Source organism: Tenebrio molitor, chromosome 2 (assembly GCF_963966145.1).
Source record: "Tenebrio molitor chromosome 2, icTenMoli1.1, whole genome shotgun sequence".
In the NCBI taxonomy this organism is placed as follows: Eukaryota; Metazoa; Arthropoda; class Insecta; order Coleoptera; family Tenebrionidae; genus Tenebrio; species Tenebrio molitor.
This window is the reverse complement of record NC_091047.1, coordinates 15,672,091-15,695,744: the sequence shown is the minus strand read 5'-3', so window position 1 is coordinate 15,695,744 and position 23,654 is coordinate 15,672,091. Positions and strand designations below refer to the sequence as shown.

General features: G+C 33.0%; 1 protein-coding gene across 1 annotated transcript; it reads left to right on the top strand.

Moving 5' to 3' along the window:
- Positions 1–382: 382 nt before the first annotated feature.
- On the top strand, positions 383–1,366 carry DCTN6-p27 (dynactin subunit 6). Its single transcript, XM_069036908.1, has 4 exons — positions 383–565; positions 618–788; positions 843–1,113; positions 1,162–1,366. The coding sequence occupies exons 1-4, from the start codon at positions 552–554 to the stop codon at positions 1,240–1,242; spliced, it is 537 nt and encodes a 178-aa protein (XP_068893009.1). The 5' UTR covers positions 383–551; the 3' UTR covers positions 1,243–1,366.
- Positions 1,367–23,654: the final 22,288 nt, after the last annotated feature.

The window sequence follows — 23,654 nt, the reverse complement described above, 5'->3', positions numbered from 1 at the left end:
TTATATCGGAAATTTTCCCTAGGGAAAATTTCCGCTTAATTAAATTGTGATTGGTTGCTATTCAAACAATTCGGAGTTGTGATTTGTCAGTATAAATCACGTGACATTTGAGGGCGATTCTCGCTGTAATTCGATGTACTTTTCGCACAAATAACTCAAAACAATTTATGCGAGTCCGGACCTGAACCTCGGGTTCACATGTTGTAAATGCGGACCTGATATTCTACTCTATAATAATGGCTGCCGCTGGCTGACTGAGATCAAAGGCGATTTTGCCGACTTTGCCTTCTGATTGATTCTATTCTGTGACCTTAGTTCCTTAGTTGGTGATTATGTCTATGGGTGGTTGGTGCCACTGCTCCCTCTACAGTTGTAAACCATAACTACTCACCGTCGCTTGTTCCCATATCTTGTTCCGCTCATCCGTAGCGCTTACAGCCAACAGCTGTCAAAAATCAAAATGACAGATAACTTATAAGACGCCTATAAGTGAAGTACGGTTATGTTTGTACTGAAACTCTCAAATAATTTTCTTACTTGCACAAGACGCAATGGCCAGAAACAGGTAAAGTTAGAAACATTTATTACTTTTGCAAATACATAACTGATGTCTGTAGCATAAAAATTTTACCTGGAGCCTTAGTATGTGAAGAATCGAAATTACGAGGTGATATTACCATAGGATCAGGTACAATTATTCACCCAAGCGCTACAATCTTGGCTGAGGCCGGACCCATTATCATTGGAGAATGTTGCCTAATTGAAGAACAAGTAAAAATAATTCATCGGTGTGCATTTTCAATTCAATGAAATGACCCGACATTTAATATTTTCTGTTACAGGCTGCCCTTTGACCAACAGGATAAAGAAAACACCCCTGTATTAATAATAGGCAATCATAATGTTTTTGAAGTTGACTGTCACATTGAATCACCAAAAATTGGGAATTGCAATGTTTTTGAATCAAAATGCTTTGTGGGAAACAAAGTAACAGTTACTAATGGCTGTATTATTGGTGCAGGTTGTAAAGTTACACAGGAACAAATATTAAAAGAAAATGTTATTATTTATGGTGAAAAATGTCAAATGAGAGAAGGACTGGATAGACCAGGGGTAAATTAAATTATTTAACCAATTAAAATATTAATTAAGGGCTTTCAGCTTCAAACTCTGCAAATGGAAACACTTTCAAAGATGTTACCAAATTATCATCATATTCGGAAACCAAATAAAAAAAATTAAATAATATAAGCTCTGAGGTATAATAACTGATAGATCAACATATATACCTATATATTAATATAATTAAATATAACTATAATATTATGCATTTGTATTTAATAAATTAAATGTACAAGCTTTAGAACTAGTAATGGGTGTTCAAACCTGGTATGTCTGAAGTTGTTTGTGATTGAGGTATTCTTATTGGTATTTGGTACATAACCTTGTGAATTAAACTTGCAAATATGAACAAAACCTCATCTGTGTCTTAAACAAGCATACCTTAATTAGTTCTGAACGCAAGTATTTAGATTGTTCAGCTATAATTTTATTATAGCGTAGGTATGATCAAAAAGTCTTTGGATCAGGGTTGCCGTGTAATTAACGAGCTATCTATGAAATTATTTATTTCATTATTTTTGACATTTACTTGGCAACTTTGAAGTTAGCAGGTTATAATTCAAAATGTTCCAAAAAAGAACAACAGATGTTTTCCAACAAAGAGGTATTTATTTATTAGACTGCAGTTGTAAATCTTGATCATTTTTCGTTACTAATGTTAAAATTGGAATAATTCAAAAACTAATCCTTTTCTTTTGATGCGAATTTCATAAATATGTTCTTTGAATCAATTGTGAATTATGAGTGTGCACGGATATTTTTTTTTTTTTGTCAAAATCGATTTTTTTAAATTTTATGGCTCTGAATGAAGTGATACGGGAAAATTGATTGCACACGTTTGAAGCTAATTACTAATTTTTTAATAGGGTTAATCGTGCGGGAGGTAAAACTTGAATCACCCTGTACAGGGTCATTATAAATGATTGTCCCATCGCAGTTGGCGTTGAAAACCCACACAAATTTGGGATGTGCCGCTAGCTTCGCAACGTTAGACAAATTAGTAGACAAATTTACACTACCGCCAGCAGCGCTACCTATCGGCGATGCTAGTCTCACTCATGTTATAAAGCTTGCGGCACATTCAAGTACGTCACCAGCGCCTACTGCGATGAGACAATCATTTATAATGACCCCGTATAAATGTTCCAACTGGGATTCCGCAAGGATCACATCTAGGCCCCATATTATTCTTACTATATGTTAATGACAGACGTAATTACTAATAATGAATAGTCTTATACTCTTGTTTGCAGATGATTTTAAACTTTACAGAGTGGTGATGAATAATGATGACACTATTTTATTACAAAACGATCTAAATGCCGTTGTATTCTGGCGTAAAAACAACGGATTAGAACTGAATGTTCTTGTTTCTTCTATTCGATATTATTCAATTAAACTAGGTACTTCTTAATGTTGATCGTATTTGAGGTTTAGATGTGACTCTTGACCGTCGGTTAACTTATAATTATCATATCGACGAAATTATTTGCAAAACTAATCGAATGTTTGGATTCGTCCCACGTCAGGCTTCCGAATTTTCAAACATTCGAGCTATGATGGTGTTATACTCTTCATTTGTATGTTCTGTCCTGGAATATGGTACAGTAGAGTTTGGTCTCCTTATTATATCACTCATATTAACAGATTAGAAAAAGTTCAAAGAAAATTTGTCAAGAGAATTTGTTTTAAATTTTACGCCGCACATTTTTTCATCTGTGCTTGTTTAAAATTTTGCCAAATGTTATTGACTGTGTTGACTTTTGTTATATACTAATCAAAACGAAAAAGGGGCCACTTTTATGAAGGTGAATATTTTTTTACTGGAATAATTTATTGTGATAAATTGTTGTTATTGCATTATAGGAGACTGTTTTCTAAAAATTGCTAATAATAATCTATTGTAGTCTGTTTGTGATGTACACTGTACCGTTTCTGGTAGGTAGGTAACGGTTGGTTCTATCTTCTTCGATATCTAATGAATTCTCATCTTCAGAGTACAAATTCATTTTGTGAATTAATTTTGTTGCAAATTTCAATTTAATGGGGTATAAAAACATTTCATTGTTCTTTAGATTTGACATCATTTGCATAGGAATCGACCGTAGGTAAGCTATTAAAGGAAATTAAACTTAAAATTAATAAAATATATTTTATGTTTGTAATGCTTCCGATCGTATCCTTGATACTTAATACTAAGTATATTTATTACACTACAAGGAGTACAAGGTGTAATATACCTACACATTACATACTAGAGGTCCAATTTTTTTTAATCGATCTATTATGAGCACTTTTTTTGAATTATCGATTTTACAACACAATACAGTGTTCATTGCATTTTAAACTTTTTTTCTCTTATAATTATTATTATTAATAAGAGGCCCTTGTACCTACCCGTTATAATCCATAACAGATCTGCTGTTATCAATAACAATTCTGTTATTTTGTTGTTCCCATAAGAGCCAGCACAGACTCGGTAAGTTGATCTTATTGTGTCTGTTAAGGAAGCTAGAAACGAGTGAAAATAGGTGGCTGGCGTAAAATAATTACTTACAGGTCGCAAAACGTAGCTTCATACTTGGGAAATGGATGCATAGTGAAATTGTGGGAAGTAATGGGGAGAGATCCGCTGTAAATGAAGCCGTCGGAGGATTTTCGGTCTTTCTTGCAAGTCGCATTTTTCATTCTATCTGCGCATCTCAAGTATCAAGCTACGTTTTGCGACCTGTACATTCCCAGATGCGTAACTAAACTTTTCAGCCAAGGATACAAGACAAGGCCGAGGCGGATGACCAAGGCCGTTAAAGGTCTCCGAAGCGAAGAAAAAGGCTTACGCATCATCGATTGTACCTATTAATTTTTTCCTTCTCTCTACGTATTAATATTTATTTGACAATACGAGTAATGAAAAATAAAACTAAAATCGCGGCTGAAAATTATACAAGGTGGCTGATTATAAGAACCTAGCCACCCGTTAAAATTTTTCAACAACAAACTTCCTATAATTTTGTGAAGAAACATTATTTTCATCGAAAATGAGGGCAATTGAAGAGGCTTATGTGTGGTTCGTTGTTGCCTACCAAATCGAAAGAACGATAATGATATTGCAAGATGGAATATTTAAAGGCGTCTATCAAGAGAAAAAATGATATTATTAATGTTATTAACTCCGAAAGTGACGCTTCTAATGAAATTTATTTGATAAAGAAAGTGGTAGCAATTTTTGGGGTGGTTGGAGCATGCCGATTTGATGAGCTTTATAATTTGGAGACACAGGACCTGGACTATAAGAATAATATCAGTGGTTCAGATCTTTTCGACAAAAAACAATGTAAGTACGAAGAAAATTCGTAATAATAACAAATGATCAAAAAATTGGACAACATTGGTTAACTTGCAACTTCGACCTAAACGTGTACAACTGTACAGGATTCACGGTTCTTCTATCAACGTGGCAGATGCGTAAACCAAGTATTTGGCAAGCACACAATCTCCAAGATTCCTTATGAAATAGCGAAATTTATACAATTTCCAAACCAAATTCAATACACTGGTCATTTGTTTTGAAGAACATCGTCTACATTATTGGCAAATGTACCAGGTGTGAATATATTGGACTTGGAGCGACATGGGGCTGGAAAGCATCTTCGTGTGCAGAAAGGTACATATCATATCTCTGAGCAATAAAATCGAAGTGGCTGATAAAATCCTACACGAAATTCCGTCCATATGATGTAGAAAACGAGAAAATTCCAAGAAACTGGTGCTATTGGCATCACTGTTGTAGAAACCGAAAAAGGAAGGAAAATATCAAGCCCAATTCAATTTATGGAGCAAGAAATAGTATATTAAAGAACGAGTTTTATAAGGGTTGATTTGGCGCACGAGTCCCAGGTGTAGAAAACGACCCGTAGGGGCCCCAATACCTTTATAAAACCAGTTTTTTATGTTATTTTTTAGAATTTGCACCCTTGTTTTAATTTTTAAATAAAAAATAAATTTCCAAATTCTAGGGAATTTCGTATTAATTGGTAATTCAAGGTAACGGATGCAACTATATCTGCAACAGATGTTAAAATAGTATATTAAAGAACGAGTTTTATAAGGGTTGATTTGGCGCACGAGTCCTAAGTGTAGAAAACGACCCGTAGGGGAGTTTTGTATGGGACGAGTGCGCCAATGCCCTTATAAAAACGAGTTTTTTATGTTATTTTTTAAAATTTGCACCCTTGTTTTAATTTTTAAATAAAAAAATTAAATTTTCAAATTCTAGGGAATTTTGTATTAATTGGTAATTCAAGGTAACAGATGCAACTACATCTGCAACAGATGTTAAAAAATAGAGTTTGAATATTAATATTGGAAGTTTTTTGGTGTAAATGACAATAATACACTGAAATATTAATAAAAATTTTCTTAGAGATCTATTAAACTACGAGTGCTTTAAGAGATAGCCATAAACGACTCCAAATTGAAATTGAACAATAATAGACCTATTAGAGACGCAGATTCTAAAAAGTAGTTTGAACATTAATATTGGAAGTTTTTTGGTGTAATACACTGAAATATTGATAAAAATTTCATTAAAGTACAGTGTATTTTTATAAAGCCATAAACGACTCCTACTGACTGACGTTTATAGACGTATTATAAACGCAAATTCTAAAAATAATGAAAATGCTCCCTTAAATATTTCCGGAAATTACACAAATTGTAATTTTAAATTCAATATGAATTTAAATAAGTACGAGCAATTTTTGCTAGAAAAAGATCTTTAGTTTCAAAATTGTGCAGAATTTCATTGCCACCATATTTTCATTTATAAAAATCGATATCTCTCGAATCATCACTCTCATATCTACATCGTGGTACAATCGCGGCCATCCAAAAGTGATTTTTTTTTTAATAGTTTGATTTTTACTTTAAATCATAGGCGTCCTAAAATGTTACAGTTTGACACTAGCGTTAAAAAAATTATTGAAAGTATTTTTTTAAAATGCAACGACATCTCACTCTGATTCAGATAGCTAGGGCCACTGCAAAGCTAGAATAAAATTGGTCGTTGGCTGCTGTGGCGTGAGATTCATTTTTATTAAAAATTAATTAGAACTTTTTATTATTAAAATAGCAACTCCTGCTGCACGAACGCCAATGAATACAGCCTAATTTAATCTAACGAAAAATACGGAAATTTTCGCAAGGTATCGTTCACTTTTGGATAGCCGCGATTGTACATTAGAATTTGATAATGTATCCAAATATGTATTCCAAATCTGCAAAAAAGTGGGAGACGCCATTTAAAAAAATTAACTAAAATTACCTGAAAATTTTTCTTTTAAAAAATTAAAAGCCACTGGTCTGAGCTTCTTTCAAAAAACAAACAGGACGAAAATATTTCCATTATTCCAAATTTTTGACGCGCGCTTTATATTTCATAATTTACTTATATGCACTTAAAATTTAATTTTAAAAGTATTAAAAGTCAATTTCACAGTTTCCAATAAACAAATTAGCTAAAACTACTGTTTAATGCTAAATCAAGCGAATCAAAAATTATACTGTTTATAGAGCGAAACAGTATGATTTTTGGTATATTGGTAGATTTTAGTAATTATTACACAAGTAAAATAACGTGCAAAATATTTTTTGATATTACATATTTATTTTATGTTCGACTGTACAGTGGCCAGCAAAAAAAGTTAGATCATTTAAATGTCAGTGTCACTAAAGCATTAACTACACATTTGGATTTTGATGTGACAGAAAAGTGATGGATGGTTTTTATTGCCCGCTATTGTATTATAATTCATGCTTTATGATATTGTTTATCGTCCGTAAACTAGCTCTTTATGGACGGTGTCCATAATGAAAGTAAAACAGACGCTTGTCAATTTTGGGTATTACTTCAAAATTAATGTCAAAATAACTAAATTTCATAATTTTATTTAAATCAGGAAAAAATAGAATTAATATAAAACTTTACAGTAAAGATTCTTTGGCTTTTGCTGCATTTTCACTTACTTTCACTTACAACCAGAAATAAAGACGATTTTAGCTCGTATTTCAAAAATAAACACTGTTATTTTTCAAATAAATAGTAATAAACAACTTCGTAACCACAGCAAAAAGAAATTTAACTTTACAATAGAAAATAAAGCTTCATATCTAATTCGTACATAATTAGGCTTTGTAAACTCGCCCTATTTACTGGCCTCGCTCGCAAGCTTGCTCAATTCGTCCACAAAGACCTATATTATGTATTTATTACATAAATAGCTATTATAAAATGCTGTTATTTTGAACGAATTCTGAAATAGTTATTGTTATTTTACTAAAGTTGCTCCCATATTATTATTGAGTCTTATTGATTTTCTACGTACCAACAAAGTGTTTAATAGGTAATAAACTAATAAAAGAAATGTTACGAACTTGTAGGTACAGTTTTGTGAGTATTAACTCTATTAAAATCATCTTAAAGTGCGGATTTCATTTATAATTATAACTGAAAAATCAAAATTGCAAATTAAGACATCAAGTTTCTTACACCTCAATAAACTCAGTTATTTTTACTAGGAATTGAATTTTCCCGGTATATTCGTTATTTTTATAAAGTTTATTACCACAGTAGGTACTGACCATGTTTAGAACTTTTTTTATCTTTCTGTTTCGAAATGCGATAAATTAAAATTCGTGATGTGCCCTCCATTAATCAAGTATTGAAACGTCGAATGTTGTCATGAATTAGCTGTCAGCAGTTTGTTTATTCCCCTCCTGGCGGACAATAAATAAAAGCGGACGTCTTCCGTGAGAAGTTGATTTTGAAAGTGAACAATAAAGGTGAAAAACCTCTGATATCATCCAACAAATTCCAGTGAAACCACTAGTTCACAAATTTGTCAATTAACTAAAGCACAGGCAAATTCGTTCTTATTTTTAAAACCGCCGCATTAAACTTGACAGTTTTTCGCGTGAGTTGCCACAAGCGGCGGCTCAAAGTGATCTCTTCTCAGCCGTGACTCCCGGAGCCGCCGTTTCGTCACATGTGTGCTGGAATTTTCTCCTAACTACTCTGATTTATAAGTCTACATTCTGTACAGGCGCAGACAAATGACACAATTTATGAACGTTACAGTAACCAACCGTATCCCGATCTCGACGTGATGCTTCAGGCTCACTTCAAAAGTTAACAGTTTAGTGGAACAATGGTATTCCTAGTCTTTATCGCTTAACCCGTTATTAACCTTAAATAATTGGAAATATGTTAGGTATGTTGCATACAGATTGACAATATGTAGTCTTTACAGGTTACAAAGTTATATTATGTAATGTATGTAACGCAGGCAACCACAAAGCGTAAATCCTAATTGGCGTTGAAGAGTCGATTGTGAACGCACCACGCATTACAACTCGGATAAATCTGTTTAAATCTAACCTCATTTTTGCGTTGTTTGTGTTTTTAATCTGCAAGTTGATGACAGACTGACGAATGATGCGTTCACAATCGACTTTTCAACGCCAACTTTGACGAGATATTTTAATAAACACCCGATATAACAGTACTCTGAAAATTTTTAAATCTTAAGACATATTTAGATATACTTAATGTATGTAGATATAATTATATGGCAAGGCACAAGGGACTAAAGTGCCTCTTTTCATTGAGTTTAAGTTTATTGTACAAATCTAAATAGGACAGAAAAGAAATCATTAACATACCTACTATTCCGGACACGGAATCTTGGCCAACATTTTTTTGACATGTCTAAAAAAAATTATGTAAACCTATCATTAGTGTCATTAAAAAATGACAATTATTAAAAATCACTTTGAAGTTTTTCTTGTGACATCAAAAAAGCATGGAAATGGCATTATCGAGTCAAAAGTTGGGTTATATTCAATAAAGACCAGTTTACACATATTTGACAGTTAAATGTCAGTTGTGGCCAAGATTCCATGTCCGGAATAGTACATAACAAAAAAAAAATCAAAGAATTTTATTACAATTCTAAAACAATTACTAAAAAAGTTGTCTTCTTTTGTGATTGAAATGTAGGGTGGTATTTAAATTTTTGAAGTGGGGGGGCTAGCTCTGCAGCCCACAAGCATGGTAAACCACGTCCTGAGCGAATCGAAAACGTTTACAACCCTAAGAACGTGTTTTGGAGTTGTACTAAAAGCACAACAATTGTATTTGTATTTGGAACCCGATAATTTATTGCACAAACCTCGATTTTGTGAACGGGTTCGCAAAAATAAACGAGTAGCATAATGTTTTATTAATTGTGTTAGCAACTGGTGACACTCAATTTACCAGAGAAGGAATTTTCAATATGTGCCACACAGATATCTAACCAACATCCTCAAGCTGTTAGGGAATGCAATTTTCATCACTACTTTTCACTTAATGTTTGGGCCGGAATTATAATGGGCGATTTTTTGAACCTCACATTATGCCACTTTTGAAGTGACTTTCAGAAGAACAGAAGAATGGCCATGAAAGCACTTTTTGGCCAAGGTGTACATTACATTTTTTAGGCAACCGCACGCAAAAAACGTCATTGGAAAAATTACAAATTTATTTTGTAAGTACATACATATCTACTTTTTCAAATAAATAACATTTATTAATACATATTAACAGTTTTTTTATAATATTTTTTATCAGCTTGCTAACAAAACGAGAAATTTACTATTTGCAATACAATTACCGAAAAAGTGCGTTCGAAAAAGAGTTACTTTTCGTCCGCATGGGAGTAGGTAAAATTACCTGTTTCATTAAGGATGCTTTAAAGGGTCTAGGCCAACTCGACACCAAACCTTAGAAGCAATAAACATTGACCGGCCAACTCGACACCAAAAAAAGCAGGTAGTTTTCAAAGACACCCCAAGAGATAGGCCAACTCGACACTAAGCGCCCACTCACTACCTATCTATGTGATGCCCCCTAGTAGAGGGTATTTCCTGAAGGGCAGGCGTCTTTTCCGCATCAACCATTGCTTATAACACCCTCATAACCGCAGGTACAATTTTGGTGTACTGTACACTAGGAGTTCGAGAAATTGCACTTAAGTTCTTAAGGGGTGCGTTAGCGGCTTTGGTTATAGACACTTCATAATTTTTGTTTGCTACGCACTATTTTATTTTAAATCGTTCTACCTTACGCACCCAAATATTAATATTTTTGTAAAAATTAGAGTATTAGAACGCAAATAATTGTAAAAACCAAAAAAGTAAAAGAAGCGGAGAAATTTGTATCTCAGAAAATATTTGAATATGATAATTGTCAAATATCAGAATATGATTATGTAAAATCTATTTCATATAGATAAATAGATATAAGATTAATAATTAATTAGTAGTCTTGTAGTTAATATTTAATTGTAAATGTCCTATAAAAATAACATTATATTTGTATATTATAAAAAAAAGTATTTCCTCATCTCATTTTATAATCACTGATATATTCCCGCAAGAACTCTGATCACTGGTTGGGATATTAAAGAGGGACCGTCCCAGGTAGACAGTGCCGAGTTGGCTTGACCGCGGTGCCGAGTTGGCCGGTTATCCATGGGCTACCGGTGCCGAGATGGCCTGTTGTACTTTATTGCAAATTTTACCTAGGTATAATAAAGTGCCGAGTTGGCGTCCGCCCCCTCAGGGTGGGGGGCGATGTTCCCATAAGGTCTGCGACATCTTAAAATAATGCTATGAGGTTTACTCTCTTGTTTTTGTAAAAAACCCTTAACACTAAGCACCCACTTACTACCTGTCTATATGATGCTTCCTAGTAGAGGGTATTTCCTGAAGGGCAGGCGTGTTTTCCGCATCAACCATTGCTTATAACACCCCTATAACCGTAAGTACAATTTTGGTGTACTGTTTTTCCGCACTAGGAGTTCGAGAAATTGCACTTTGTTTGCTATTTTATTTTAAATCGACTGGTTCATTTAAACTTTGTTTTTTTATACAGTGTGCCCACGAAAGTATTAGAACGCAAATAATTGTAAAAACAAAAAAGTAAAAGAAGCGGAGAAATTTGTATCTCAGAAAATATTTTAATATGATAATTGTCAAATATCAGAATATGATTATGTAAAATCTATTTCATATACTGGGTGCCCCAAAATTCGCGGAACAACTCAATGAGGCAATGTCAATTCATGTTAGAAAATAACGAGAAAAATTATTAAAAAATTCTATACCTCTTAGATTTGAAGATATAGGGGCCCAAAAGGTGCAGCTTTGATCTCATTTATTTTAAATAATAAAAAAGATTTTGACTATTTGTCTTTTACTAGCCAGTGGCCTAATAATTTTGAACGATTGTGATCAGGTTTGCAATTATTTTCTTCATTATTTCCAGCATTTCCAAGTAGTAATTTTATGTTCGTTTTACCTCAAATAGCGTACGGCAACACGGCTTTGATTTTTCCCTCTCATTTCCAAGGATACAACAAAAAATGAAATATTTGCAGACTATTGGGATGCATAGAATGTTTTTAAATGTTGCCACATTTAGTGTAACGAATAGGTCCATATCTTCTACAAAAAAGAAGATTGATTTTTTTAAACATTTTTACCTGTTCTCTTAATGATTACGTAACAACGTACTACTACGTTGTTCCGCGAATTTTGGGGCACCCAGTAGATATAAGATTAATAATAATTAGTAGTCTTGTAGTTAATATTTAATTGTAAATGTCCTATAAAAATAACATTATATTTGTATATTATAAAAAAAAGTATTTCCTCATCTCATTTTATAATCCCTGATATATTCCCCCAAGAACTCTAGTCCCAGGTAGACAGTGCCGAATTGGCTTGACCGCGGTGCCGAGTTGGCCGGTTATCCATGGGCTACCGGTGCCGAGATGGCCTGTTGTACTTTATTGCAAATTTTACCTAGGTATAATAAAGTGCCGAGTTGGCGTCCGCCCGCTTTAAAAATTATTTTTTTAACCTTTAGATTTTTACGGTGGATCCCATTGTTAGAATAATTTTAGGGAACTATTTCAACTAATGCTTGCAACACAGTTGCAGATTTTCCTTGCACTGAACAACTTGAGTCAACAGAATACAATTAAGACACTCAAGAATACTGAATTTCATATTGCCAACATATTATAATAATGTTGTCTAAAAACGTCACGAGCTTTCATTACTACAATAAGAGGATCTACAGTTAATTTCAAAATTATAGAGTACACCTCAAAAATCAAGAAGTCGATTTATTACAGTTTTTTCCCCATGTAAAGATGCCTTTTTGAAATTTGACGGTCATATTTTTTATATAGGTTAGGTAAAGTTTGACAACATAAAATGTCGCTGATATTTTTGAAGACCATAATATTGTCTGTTTTATCCCCTGCACGGGGCTCTTCGCGATGTTATAATACTGGGCTACCCTCTGGATCGACCACCCTTCCTTTAATTTGGAAAAAATGTGCACTTTCACGGTTTAGGTTAAATTAGGCATTTTGTTTGTCAAAATTGACACTGATCATTGACAAGAAATGTAAGTGTATTTTACATTGTAGAAAATTAGGTGTACAAAGTGCAAATTTCAATTATCATCCATCAGAACAATGCTTCTTTTACACGTGATGCTGACAAAGTAGGATCTTACACAGTACGAGTATAAAGTCTGGAACAAATTCCACACAATCGGAATTGTTTTTTTTTAATGGTTGGACAAATAAACCATTTTTTCTATTTCGATGTCACAATGAGCATTTTGTGACACTGAAAACAGTTTCACAATGATCAATTTTATAGCATCGTTTTTAGTAATTATTGAATATGGGGTTGGTATTGGTAGTAAATGTCAGTGTTAAATGTGATGTCATTTGAACCTGAATCCATGTTGTGGGATCAAAATAAATTATTAAGGGGGTAGATTATAACAACAACATTTGAGAGACAATGTGAAATATAATTTTCAATGAAATCAATACTAACCCAATTCCATTAAAATAAAAGTCATTAGATAATTATTTTATATTTTTTTAAATCAAATTAATGAAGCCATAATAGAAAAAATAGCATGTTACACTCGTTTCACAACACATTTTGTTGAACTAGTTCCTTTAGAGCACTCTTCGCTGCGCTCGCCATGCCCTAAACCCTTTCATTCGACAATGACTGTCTTGTGCAACACGTAGATATAACAATATATGTACATACTATTTTGAATGCAGCTTTTCTGCGTAGTTTTCCGCTTTTCTGCAGAATTAGAAAAATTGAATAATTTCTATTTTATCGAACTGATCCCAGATTCACACTCATACTATATCGTGATCTTAATTATAAATTTAGTTCTAAAATTTTGTAAATATTATAAGTTTCTAAGCAATATTTTAATACTGTATTAATTTCAATAAATAATCACCTTATGCAATATGCAAACGAAACGTCAAGTAACTGCAAGGGGTGGCGTCCTGGGATTAAAATACTTGCGGTTAAGCGATTTTCGGTGTAGTCATCAGCAGTGCATTGTGCCCTCAATTAGCTGCTGCTTAAATTCGCTATTTATTTTCACCCCAGTTTGCCTCTTTATCATAAATGCTGTCCCTAGTTTATACACTCTTTCAATTTCAAAGTGAATAGACATCACTTTCAAATGAAATAAACAATGAACTCATAAATAAATTACACAAAATGTACAACTGCACATCGTTATAACCTATTTTATAAATTGTTTATAAAGTGAGGTGATTTTCAGGTTCTGCATTTGCGTCACAATTAGAATTAGTAATAGTTTTTAGTCGATTCGTTGCACAAAGCTGCTGCTAATGCAATAAGCGTCGGTCTGATAGCGACATCAGCGCGTAGCATTGTGAAGCTGTCACTCTGTCAAGCTATTGTTGCTTTGTCAATCATATACGCCGCTCACTTGCCAGACACATCAAAAATGACTGCAGAATGCCCAAAGCAAAAATTATTGAAAATAATTGTAGCGTGATAAATTGCTTGCATGCTTTGTTTCAGTCATATAATTGTTTGTTCAAAGTTGTTCAACCCTTAAAAAATTACTGTTAAGATTTTGGTAAAAATTAACTAAATAAACACAATACATACTACATACACAGTGTGGAACAAAATGATTTTCATCAGTTTGCTTTGGAATTTTTGCACATGTAAATATTCCTGCACAGCTCTACTTTTTTTTCGAAGTGCCGAACTATTAATTGACAATTGTTACAACTTACAAAATTGAATTAACAAACGTTGGTGGCCACTTTCAACATTACCTGTGACTTGCTTTTATTAGCTCCTTTTTAATTTCAACCTCAACTTTGCATTCATATCATCCCTTCGCAATAAATCACATTTGGAACTTGGATATATATTTTGAGGTTAGGCTTTCTTTTTTTGTGGCATTTCGTAGTTTTACAAGGGTAACTAGATGAAAATCATTTTATTCCACACTGTATAAATATTGTATTACAGAATTTGTTTTTCAAATTAAAGCATGTAATTAAAAAGGATTTCATTTAGAAACTGAATACCAATGTATTCGTGTTCATTTGATTGGTATTGTTTATCTAAAGATAAGAAATGAAACATGCATACATTTATGAAATCAAATTTCTTTTATTAACAAAAAAATATATGATAATGTATATTCCATTCTTTATCTTAGTGAGTGGTCAATGCGATCAAGCAAGCCATGTGTAGCTTTGTAAATTTTACTTTTTCCACCAAATTTTTGTGTGGTGTAAATCAAATATTAACTGTCATCGTTGTCATTCAGATTCAGAATCTTCGTCAAGCATTCATGTCCAAATCTCGCGATCTTATGTCGCGAAAAGTAAATATAATATAAGTCGTACACATCGATTCTTAAATTTAACCGTTCCCGGTCTGAAAATCATCGCCGTCCTTCGTCGGTCAATCCGACCGAAAATTATGCCCGTGTCGGGTAGATAATATTGCAAAGAAGTTTAAGTTTGAAAAATTAACCTGATTCTTAAACTATACCTAAACCGGACCTAATTTGACCGGAAAGTGTGTGTTGAAATTCCCAAGTAAGTTATTAAAATTTTAGAGAAGGATGCGATGTGAAGATGACTCGGTGCATGTGAATCATGCGCATTTTAACTTGGAAAATAATAAATAGAAAGACTTTGCGGCGTCTCTGTAAGTACAATCGCGGCCATCCAAAAGTGAACGTTTTTATTTAATAGTTTAATTTTTACCTTAAATCATAATAGGCCTCCTAAAGTGTTACAGTTTGATACTAGCGTTAAAAAATTATTGAAAGTATTTTTTTTAAATCCCATGACATCTCACTCCGATTCAGACAGCTAGGGATATTGCAAAGTTAGAAGAAACTTGATCGTTCGGAAGCTATCGTTCACTTTTGGATGGCCGCGATAGTACATTATTTTAATATTCGAATATTTTTTAACAACTACCAACGCACTTTTCCATGGGAACTTTCAAAAATCCCTAAATTCAACTTGACGGCTGAAAATTTCCCTAAGACCACTCACCAAGATAAAGAATAGAGTTATGTAGATTTTTTAAAAATGTTTGTTGTTTCCGAACGAGTAATTTTCTTGTGCAATAATGCTGCTTCTGGTATTGCTAAACTCTAAAATAGTAATTTATTATACGAGTTTTATGAGACACCATTTTGTCGCACGCGTTTTTTAGAGCACGAGGAGCGCAGCGACGAGTGCTATAAAGCAAACAAGTGCAACAAAATGGCTTATAAAACGAGTATAATAAATTACTATTTTAGAGTTTAGCAATACCAGAATCAGCATTATTGCACAAGAAAATTAATTTTTTTCAAATCCTCTTCCACACTGTTTATCCATCTCCTCCCTGGTTTTCCTTTTCTTCTCATTCCTGCTGATTCTCTGTTTAGAACTAAGTTTGGCAATCTCTCTCTGGAAAATCTTTGTTATTCTTTCATTTCCTTAAATTTTTCTTAAACAATTCTCTAATTTTAAATTTATGTAAATTATTCGAACAAATATTACTAAATAATTGGTGTAAAAGGTAAAAGTGTTTTAATGGTATAGCATGTAATGTACCTAATAAAAAAAACGGTATTTATTTTAATCAAAATACATACATATTTTGAATATTTAAAATAATCTCTTTTTTCTGTGCTAAGTTTACTCTTACCAACTGCTCTACAATTTGCACTAAACTTAAGATTGTCACGTTATGAACTAAACTGTTGCCGTCATTGTTTATTGATAATAATAAGTTACAACTGACAGTAACAAAAACTAAATGTATGTCATCAAATCTGCATACCTGAAATAATTGCAAAATTATATGTAATGTAATAATATGTAAATCTCTTATTATGAAATAATATTTTATATTTTATGTTATTCTGTCCTCAACTCTCACGTTACTAATTACTCATTAACATAATGTAGGTACAACGAAAATATAATTTCATAATAAATCTCTTTACAGAAATTACAATGCCAGTAAAATCAATTCTTGAATAAAGAATACTAATCTAAAGCCGGCTTCACACATGTGCTGAAGAATATTCGTTTCACAAATGTTCATGTACATATACAAGGGCGTAGCAATGATTTTTTGCTGGGGTGGGCCAGATTTTAAACCACAGACAAATGATAGATAGATATTGCAGATGTATCTTGTTTTTAATGTGTTTTACTTTTATTCTGGGGTGGGCCAGAAGGATTCTGGGGTGGGCCGGGCCCACCTGGCCCCCCCCTTTGCTACGCCCTTGTACATATATATAATAATTATTTAAGTAGGTACGTCCAAACCCACTGATCGAGCAAAAGCGAACAAGAATGATCAGATTTGATCTTCAAGTTTTTAATGTGCATGGGGCCTTCAAAATTCCACGAGTTAAAAAGATAGTAATTCTACTTTCTAATTACTACATTTAAATTAATTAAAACATCAATTTAATTGAATACCTAAATGACTATCAGTGATATGGCATACAAATATTTTGGAATGATTTTATGTCAACTTGAACACCCTAAAATATTTCATAAACTGCAAATAAAAATCTATAGGTACTATCGGCGCCATCGAAATGTGAACGCCAAATTTTCCTAGTGTGTGTTGTAGCATCAATCATAGGCGTGCGTTAATGTGTCAGATTTGTGATAATTTTCACAAACATAATTTGTCAACAGATTTAATTTATTTTTAAACAATATACATGCCACGACACTTGACCGATATGGGAAAAGCGAGGGCTGTTGCCAAACTCGAGGAAAATTGTAAAATTGTAATAGAAAGTTATAGGTAATATGTAGAAATCTTTTCTTAACTTTCATACATATAGTACGCCACTGAACAAAGTTTTATTTAATGTAGAACAAAACAGAAGACGTTTCTATGGCACCAGAAATTCGTTCACATTTCGTTGGCGCCGATAGTACATATATATTTTTATTTGAACAAGCTATAAAATGTAGGTATAACTACCTATCGGTCCTAATAACTGTTATAAATAAATAACTGTTGAGTTATAAAAATTGAAATACATATTTGTTTCCTTATATTTTTAAGAAGTAGGTACATAGTACAGTGTTTCAAAAAATGTCCAGTCAAGCCGCTCTCTTAGAACCGCTTCTAAGTAATAAAAAACTTATGACTTAACTTGAATCATCCAACCGTAAATCTCATTATTAGGTACACACTGCCCCAAAAAAGTAAGGATATTCTCGATATGTGAATGATAACGCTCGTCTGGGGCAGGGCCGGATTGCGGCGATGGTCAACTTTTAAATCTCCCGTTTAAAATGTACCTGGAAAGGTGATGGCCGGATTGCAGCAGTGATGGCATTCGGGTAAAAGGGGCAGGGCCGGATTGCGGCGATGGACTCTTCCGTTTAAAATGCACCTCAAAAAGTGATAAAACTTTTCGCCTTGCGTTTACATAGATTTTGACATTGCAGCTCTTCAATGTGCAACATCAGTTCACATCTTGATTGGTAGTACTTTTTTCAGAGTATGTATTTAAAAGCCTCCAAAAGAAAGAACTCTTCACCACGTTTACTAAATATCACTTCCATCTTCACTTCCCCACTTGTGTGGTTAACTAATATCGTTTTTTTTTCACCTCATAGTAGGCGTTGAAGAGTCGATTGTGAACGCACTCTACAGGTTACGGATCACGGATTAGCTGTTTAAATCTTATGTTTTACACGAGTGGTGCGTCCACAATCGACTTTTCAACGCCTACTGTGAAGTGAAATTTAAAAAACACCCGATATAAGACTAACCATAGTTTTGAAAAGCTGGATATTTATAACAGGGCTTTTATGCTAAGTGATAGACGTTTTCGGATTAAATAAAAAGATGCATAGTAATTTCGCTGACCGGCCGCAATTCGGCCCCTACCTTTTCAGGTACAATTTCAAATCCGCCGCAAAACGGCCATCCATGTACAGGTAAGTATGACCATAGCCGCAATCCGGCCACACCGTTCGTCTGCACAGGTTACGATTGGTTTTGGAAACCTTAGATTTGCAGGAAATTCAACATTTTCAGCTACCTGCACCATCTCCGGACTTCAACCCCATTGAACCCGCCTGAGATCATGGAAACACTCTCGCAGACTATTTGCCTTATCCAGAGAATATTCGGGAATTGAGTGACTTGTTCCCTATTTTGTGGGAACAGATCCCCGAGAAAGAGATTGACAACTTAATTCGTCGTATTATTAGAGTTACACGGGTACGAGGACGAAATACCGATTATTTGAAATTAAAACAAACATTATTTAATTTAATTTTATTTAATTTCAAAGGTTTTACTTTTTTTTTAGTTCCATTCTGTATTGATTTGGCTGAAAATGAATGGAATTACACATATGTCTCGATTATGATCCCTGTTCTTCCTTTCTTGTTCACAAACATCATAGAATTTAAAAAATATTTATATATTTGGCAATATACTCTTATATTCATTATGAAAACGGCAACAGCATACCCTCTTCTTGTTGCAATCGTTTGTTCGAACAATAATGCCATTAATAGGCGTAGTCGGTCTGGAAAAGGGCCAATTTGAACTCGAGCACAGGATCAATTTGCATAGGAAATTAACTTAATAGCATGTCATTACGCTATAAACACCACGGAAACACACAACTGACATTGTTCCGTTGCCTTCAGCATAAAACTTACATTTAATATTTAACATATTTACCGAAAGACGCTCCTTACATATTTATCTTTAATACAAATTAACCGCTAAATATAATACACACTTTGTATTTTTTTATACGTATACAACAAACATATGTGTAAAATTACCCATTTACGTACCTTTTGTGCATACTGAAAAGGGAGAAGCCACAAATTCACCGTAAACAGGAAGGTTGCTATGAATTAAATGATGAATTATGACCCAGCTCTCAATCAAGAAAATATTATTGGAACGATTTTTATTTAGGTGTGTGATTAAGAAGTTCTTCCTGTTCTACTTTGAAGTTGAAGAATAACGTCTCTATATTTATACATGTATCACTGCAGTCAATTTGTTTTTTAATTACTCCGGTCAGTAAATTTTAAGTTTGAATTTATTTCTTTGAAGAATTTTTTTTTTATTGATGTTTCAACCACTCTAAGTTCAGAAAGAAGGGTTAAAAAAGTAATTAGCTCTAATTTGGAGTTCATGCGGTGACTTTCCTTTATTACGGCATCACTATCACGGGGGAATTTGATCTTAAGGTAGCTGAAACCTGGTCCTTTCAATTCATGGCCTTGACAAAGTTTTTAAAATTCTCAATTTTGTATTACACACAGAGAAGGTAACAGATTTTTTCTAACGTCATCATCTAAAGGATTATTTTGGACTTTTTTGACTCCAGGAGATAATTTTGCTGTTGACCAGTGTTGCAGTGTTATTATTATTAACTCACTTATCTAATCAAGATGTTTATTTCTGCTGCTAAATAATATTAATTAAATGTAATTAAGAGTAACTATTAATTTCTTGAGAGGAATTTATTGCATTAATCAGTTTGTCGGTATGGGAGTAACTTAACAGAAATTAACGTAATTAGAGTCTAGAAACAAAAAACGGTTTTTCACTTCGTTAATGGCCCTGTTAATCAAATAGCCGCAGACAAATTATAATTAGTGTCTACATGATGAGAGTGAGACCGCCCCCGAAGAGGATATAAATATCTTTAACATACGATGAGGCTTTTTGCACTTGGCGATGATCTGGCATGCTCTCATAATTCAGGGATTCCAGCCATGACGATGATGGAAAAAATATACCACAAATGTTTGGATTCGTACCTACGTGATTAACAAATCGGAAAAAATGTGCACCCATTACGTATTTATAATTTAAATTTCTTTTGCGAGTGGAAGTAATATTATCGGTTGAGTGCACATAAAAGTTTCAATAATTATTATTCGAGAAAAAATAGGGGCAGTGACGAGGGCGAAATTTGCTTCTCCCTCGTACGGTTCTAGAAAGATATACAATAATTACCATGAATGATTGATATCTGAAACGAGCATGCGATGTCATCAATTTACTATAAGTAAACTTGTAATTATTTCATTAATTGAACGCTCGTTTACAGAACAAACAACTAATTACCGTTGAAACCGGGAACAAGTATTTAATGATTATTAAATAAAGTGATTAAAACTGTAATAAGACGACGTGAGTTTTATGGGATAGTTTTCAAATATTAATGAATGGAAGTAATTTTCTTGTGTCGTTAGTGAACTACGAGTATATTTATTATATGTAGTAGAGTTCACCTTCGTAGTTAGGATTGTTAATTTAAAGATTCATAAAATCTTTTAATACTGTTGGTATTTATTTTTAAGTACGAAATTTTTATCCAACTTATTATTTTAAATAATAAATTGATGAGTTACTTATTGACGACTGTTGTTAGATACACCTAACAATGTGCTTTTTGAAGATCGTTATTTATTGAACTTTATAATTTAATGCTTTAGATCCAATTTTGTAATTAAACATTTTAGAATACTCACTAAATATTCTTGTACGAGTATGGTTTTGTATTTTTTATTTAGTAAGTATTTTTAAACACTTGAATATTTGCTATATTCTCTTCTCATTTCTTCATTCCTACTACGTGATTTACAATTTTTCCGATATGGCATTTCTTGTGAGCCGAAGTTATTTTGATGGAACCTCATTTCAATTTGTTCCTTTTTTTCTTCACTACATCGTGTAGGGAATTTGGAAATAAATTTAACCTAATAACTCTCTGCTGTATAATACCTAAATTTCACTCCGACGCGACGTGTCTATTATGGAGAAGGAGAACTATAGAATCGTACTCGTACATCAAATTAAACTTTTCTGGTACCTATTGCACCAGTTTTGGGGTATTCGGTACCTAATGTATGTTTACAAGATGCCCCGCTAAATTGAAAATTCCTGGACTAGTTCTGAGCAACTTTATAACGGGTGAATATTAAAATTTTCACTTAGGGTTGGCTATGATTCATTCTTTGTTTTCCGTTGCACCTTAGACACTGACAAGTTTGACAGTTCAATAAATGTTTTTTCTCTTAATTTGGTTATGTTTCAATCGTACTGACTGACATTTGTCGTTCGTTCTTGCGTGTGTCTAAAGTAACAGAAAAAATAAAAACTCGTTCAAAGCCAACTCCAAGTGAAAATTTTAATAGTCACGCGTTATTATGTGAAGTGGAGATTCGCTTAATACGAGGGCAGATGAAAAGTTGTGTTCCTCCGAACTGTCATTTATTAACATTAATACAGGCTGTTTGATAAAAAACGCCTCAACCCATAACTTTTTTATTTATTATCCGATTTCAATGAACAAAAAAACCGAAGATATGGTTTTTCATGTGCTACGAAGCAGGCATAAAATAATTATTTTTGGCGTTATTTTCAGTAACTTACGATAGTCAACTTTTTTTTTTTAATGGTCACATGTAGTTTTTTAGGCTCAGTCTGATAAAGTTTTTTTTTCTGAATCTAACGATGCATTAAAAGTAATCGTTTGGTCCATAGCTGACTGAAAAAAAAAATAAAACAATTTTTAATTGTGGTTCAGTTTATTATGAAATTTTCAAGTGTGCCGGGAAAAACAATTGGAATACAAATAGCAACAAATGTCAAGTGTGAGTTTGAATATTTTCAGGTGCAATCTTGAAGAGTTTTATTATTATTTTCTTGGAAAACATAAATAATAATAATAATAATTATTATTTTTTCTATTAACTTTTTGTTTTTGACTAATTACGATTTTTATTACACTCGAACATAAAATAATAGTCAAATGACTGCTATCCTGCATGACTGACAATGTTATTTTATACTTATTTATACTTACATAAAAAAATGTTAAAAAAGCAGATGAAAACTTCTAAGCTGACGTTTAGATGACATTTATCGTACTTTGTATTCCGATTGTTTTTCACGGCACTCTTAAAAATTTTATATTAAGCTGAACCACAAAAAAATGTTTTATTTTTTTTTCAGTTAGCTATGGACCAAATGATAACTTTTAATACATCATTAGATTCAGAAAAAAAAACTTTACCAGACTGAGCCAAAAAAACTACATGTGTCCATTTTAAAAAAAAAGTTGACTATCGTTAGCTATTAAAGATAACGCCAAAAAAAAACATTTTATGACTGTTTTGTAGCGCTTGAAAAACCATATCTTTGATTTTTTTGTTCATTGAAATCGGGTAATAAATAACAAAGTTATGGGTTGAGGCGTTTTTCATCAAACAGCCTGTTTACGTCAAGTTACGTTAATTTGTTAAAAACTGTTACAGTTAATTCCGTCGTAGTGTTCGCGATTTTTAAAAAATGAATAAAATTGAAACAAGAGCCTTAGCTCTTTATCTTAATAAAATACCTCTGTAAAAAGGACTTATCGCTCCAACATAATAATACATTAATATATATAATTATAAGGATACGTTGGAAGTGTTGGGTGACTCCACGCCTTCGTATAAACTTACAAAGAACTAGTCTCGAGATTTCAAATTGGAAAGAGAGTCTTGTGATCACGCACCAGTTGCTGGTGAGCCGAAAACAGTCGTTACGAAAGAAAATATGTATTGATTTAGTCTATGATATGGTTCTTACTGATCAAAGAGTTACTGTCAGCTTTATAGCGGAAAGATTGTGGTATTGTGGCACTTTGGGTACCACAAATGTTAACGGCGCGTCAGAGATGTCACCGTTGCGTTGAGACAAATTGGGCGTTAATTATTAATAGAGACCCAGATGAATTTTTGAAAACATTTTTCACGGTAAATGAAACTTGTGTCAATCACTATGATCCAGAATCAAAATGCCGAAGTATAGAATGAAAGCACAAAGGCTCAGTGCCCTCTCGAAAATTTCGCGTCACCACCTCAGCCAGCAAGATCATGGAAACACTTTTTGGGATTTTGAAGGAGTATTTCTTGTTGATTATTTACCACGTGGGCACACCATAACTGGTAAATATTTAAAAAATTAATACCAAAGGTTCGCTAGGCAATAGAGGAAAGAAAACGAGGAAAATTGAGACGCACAAAGTT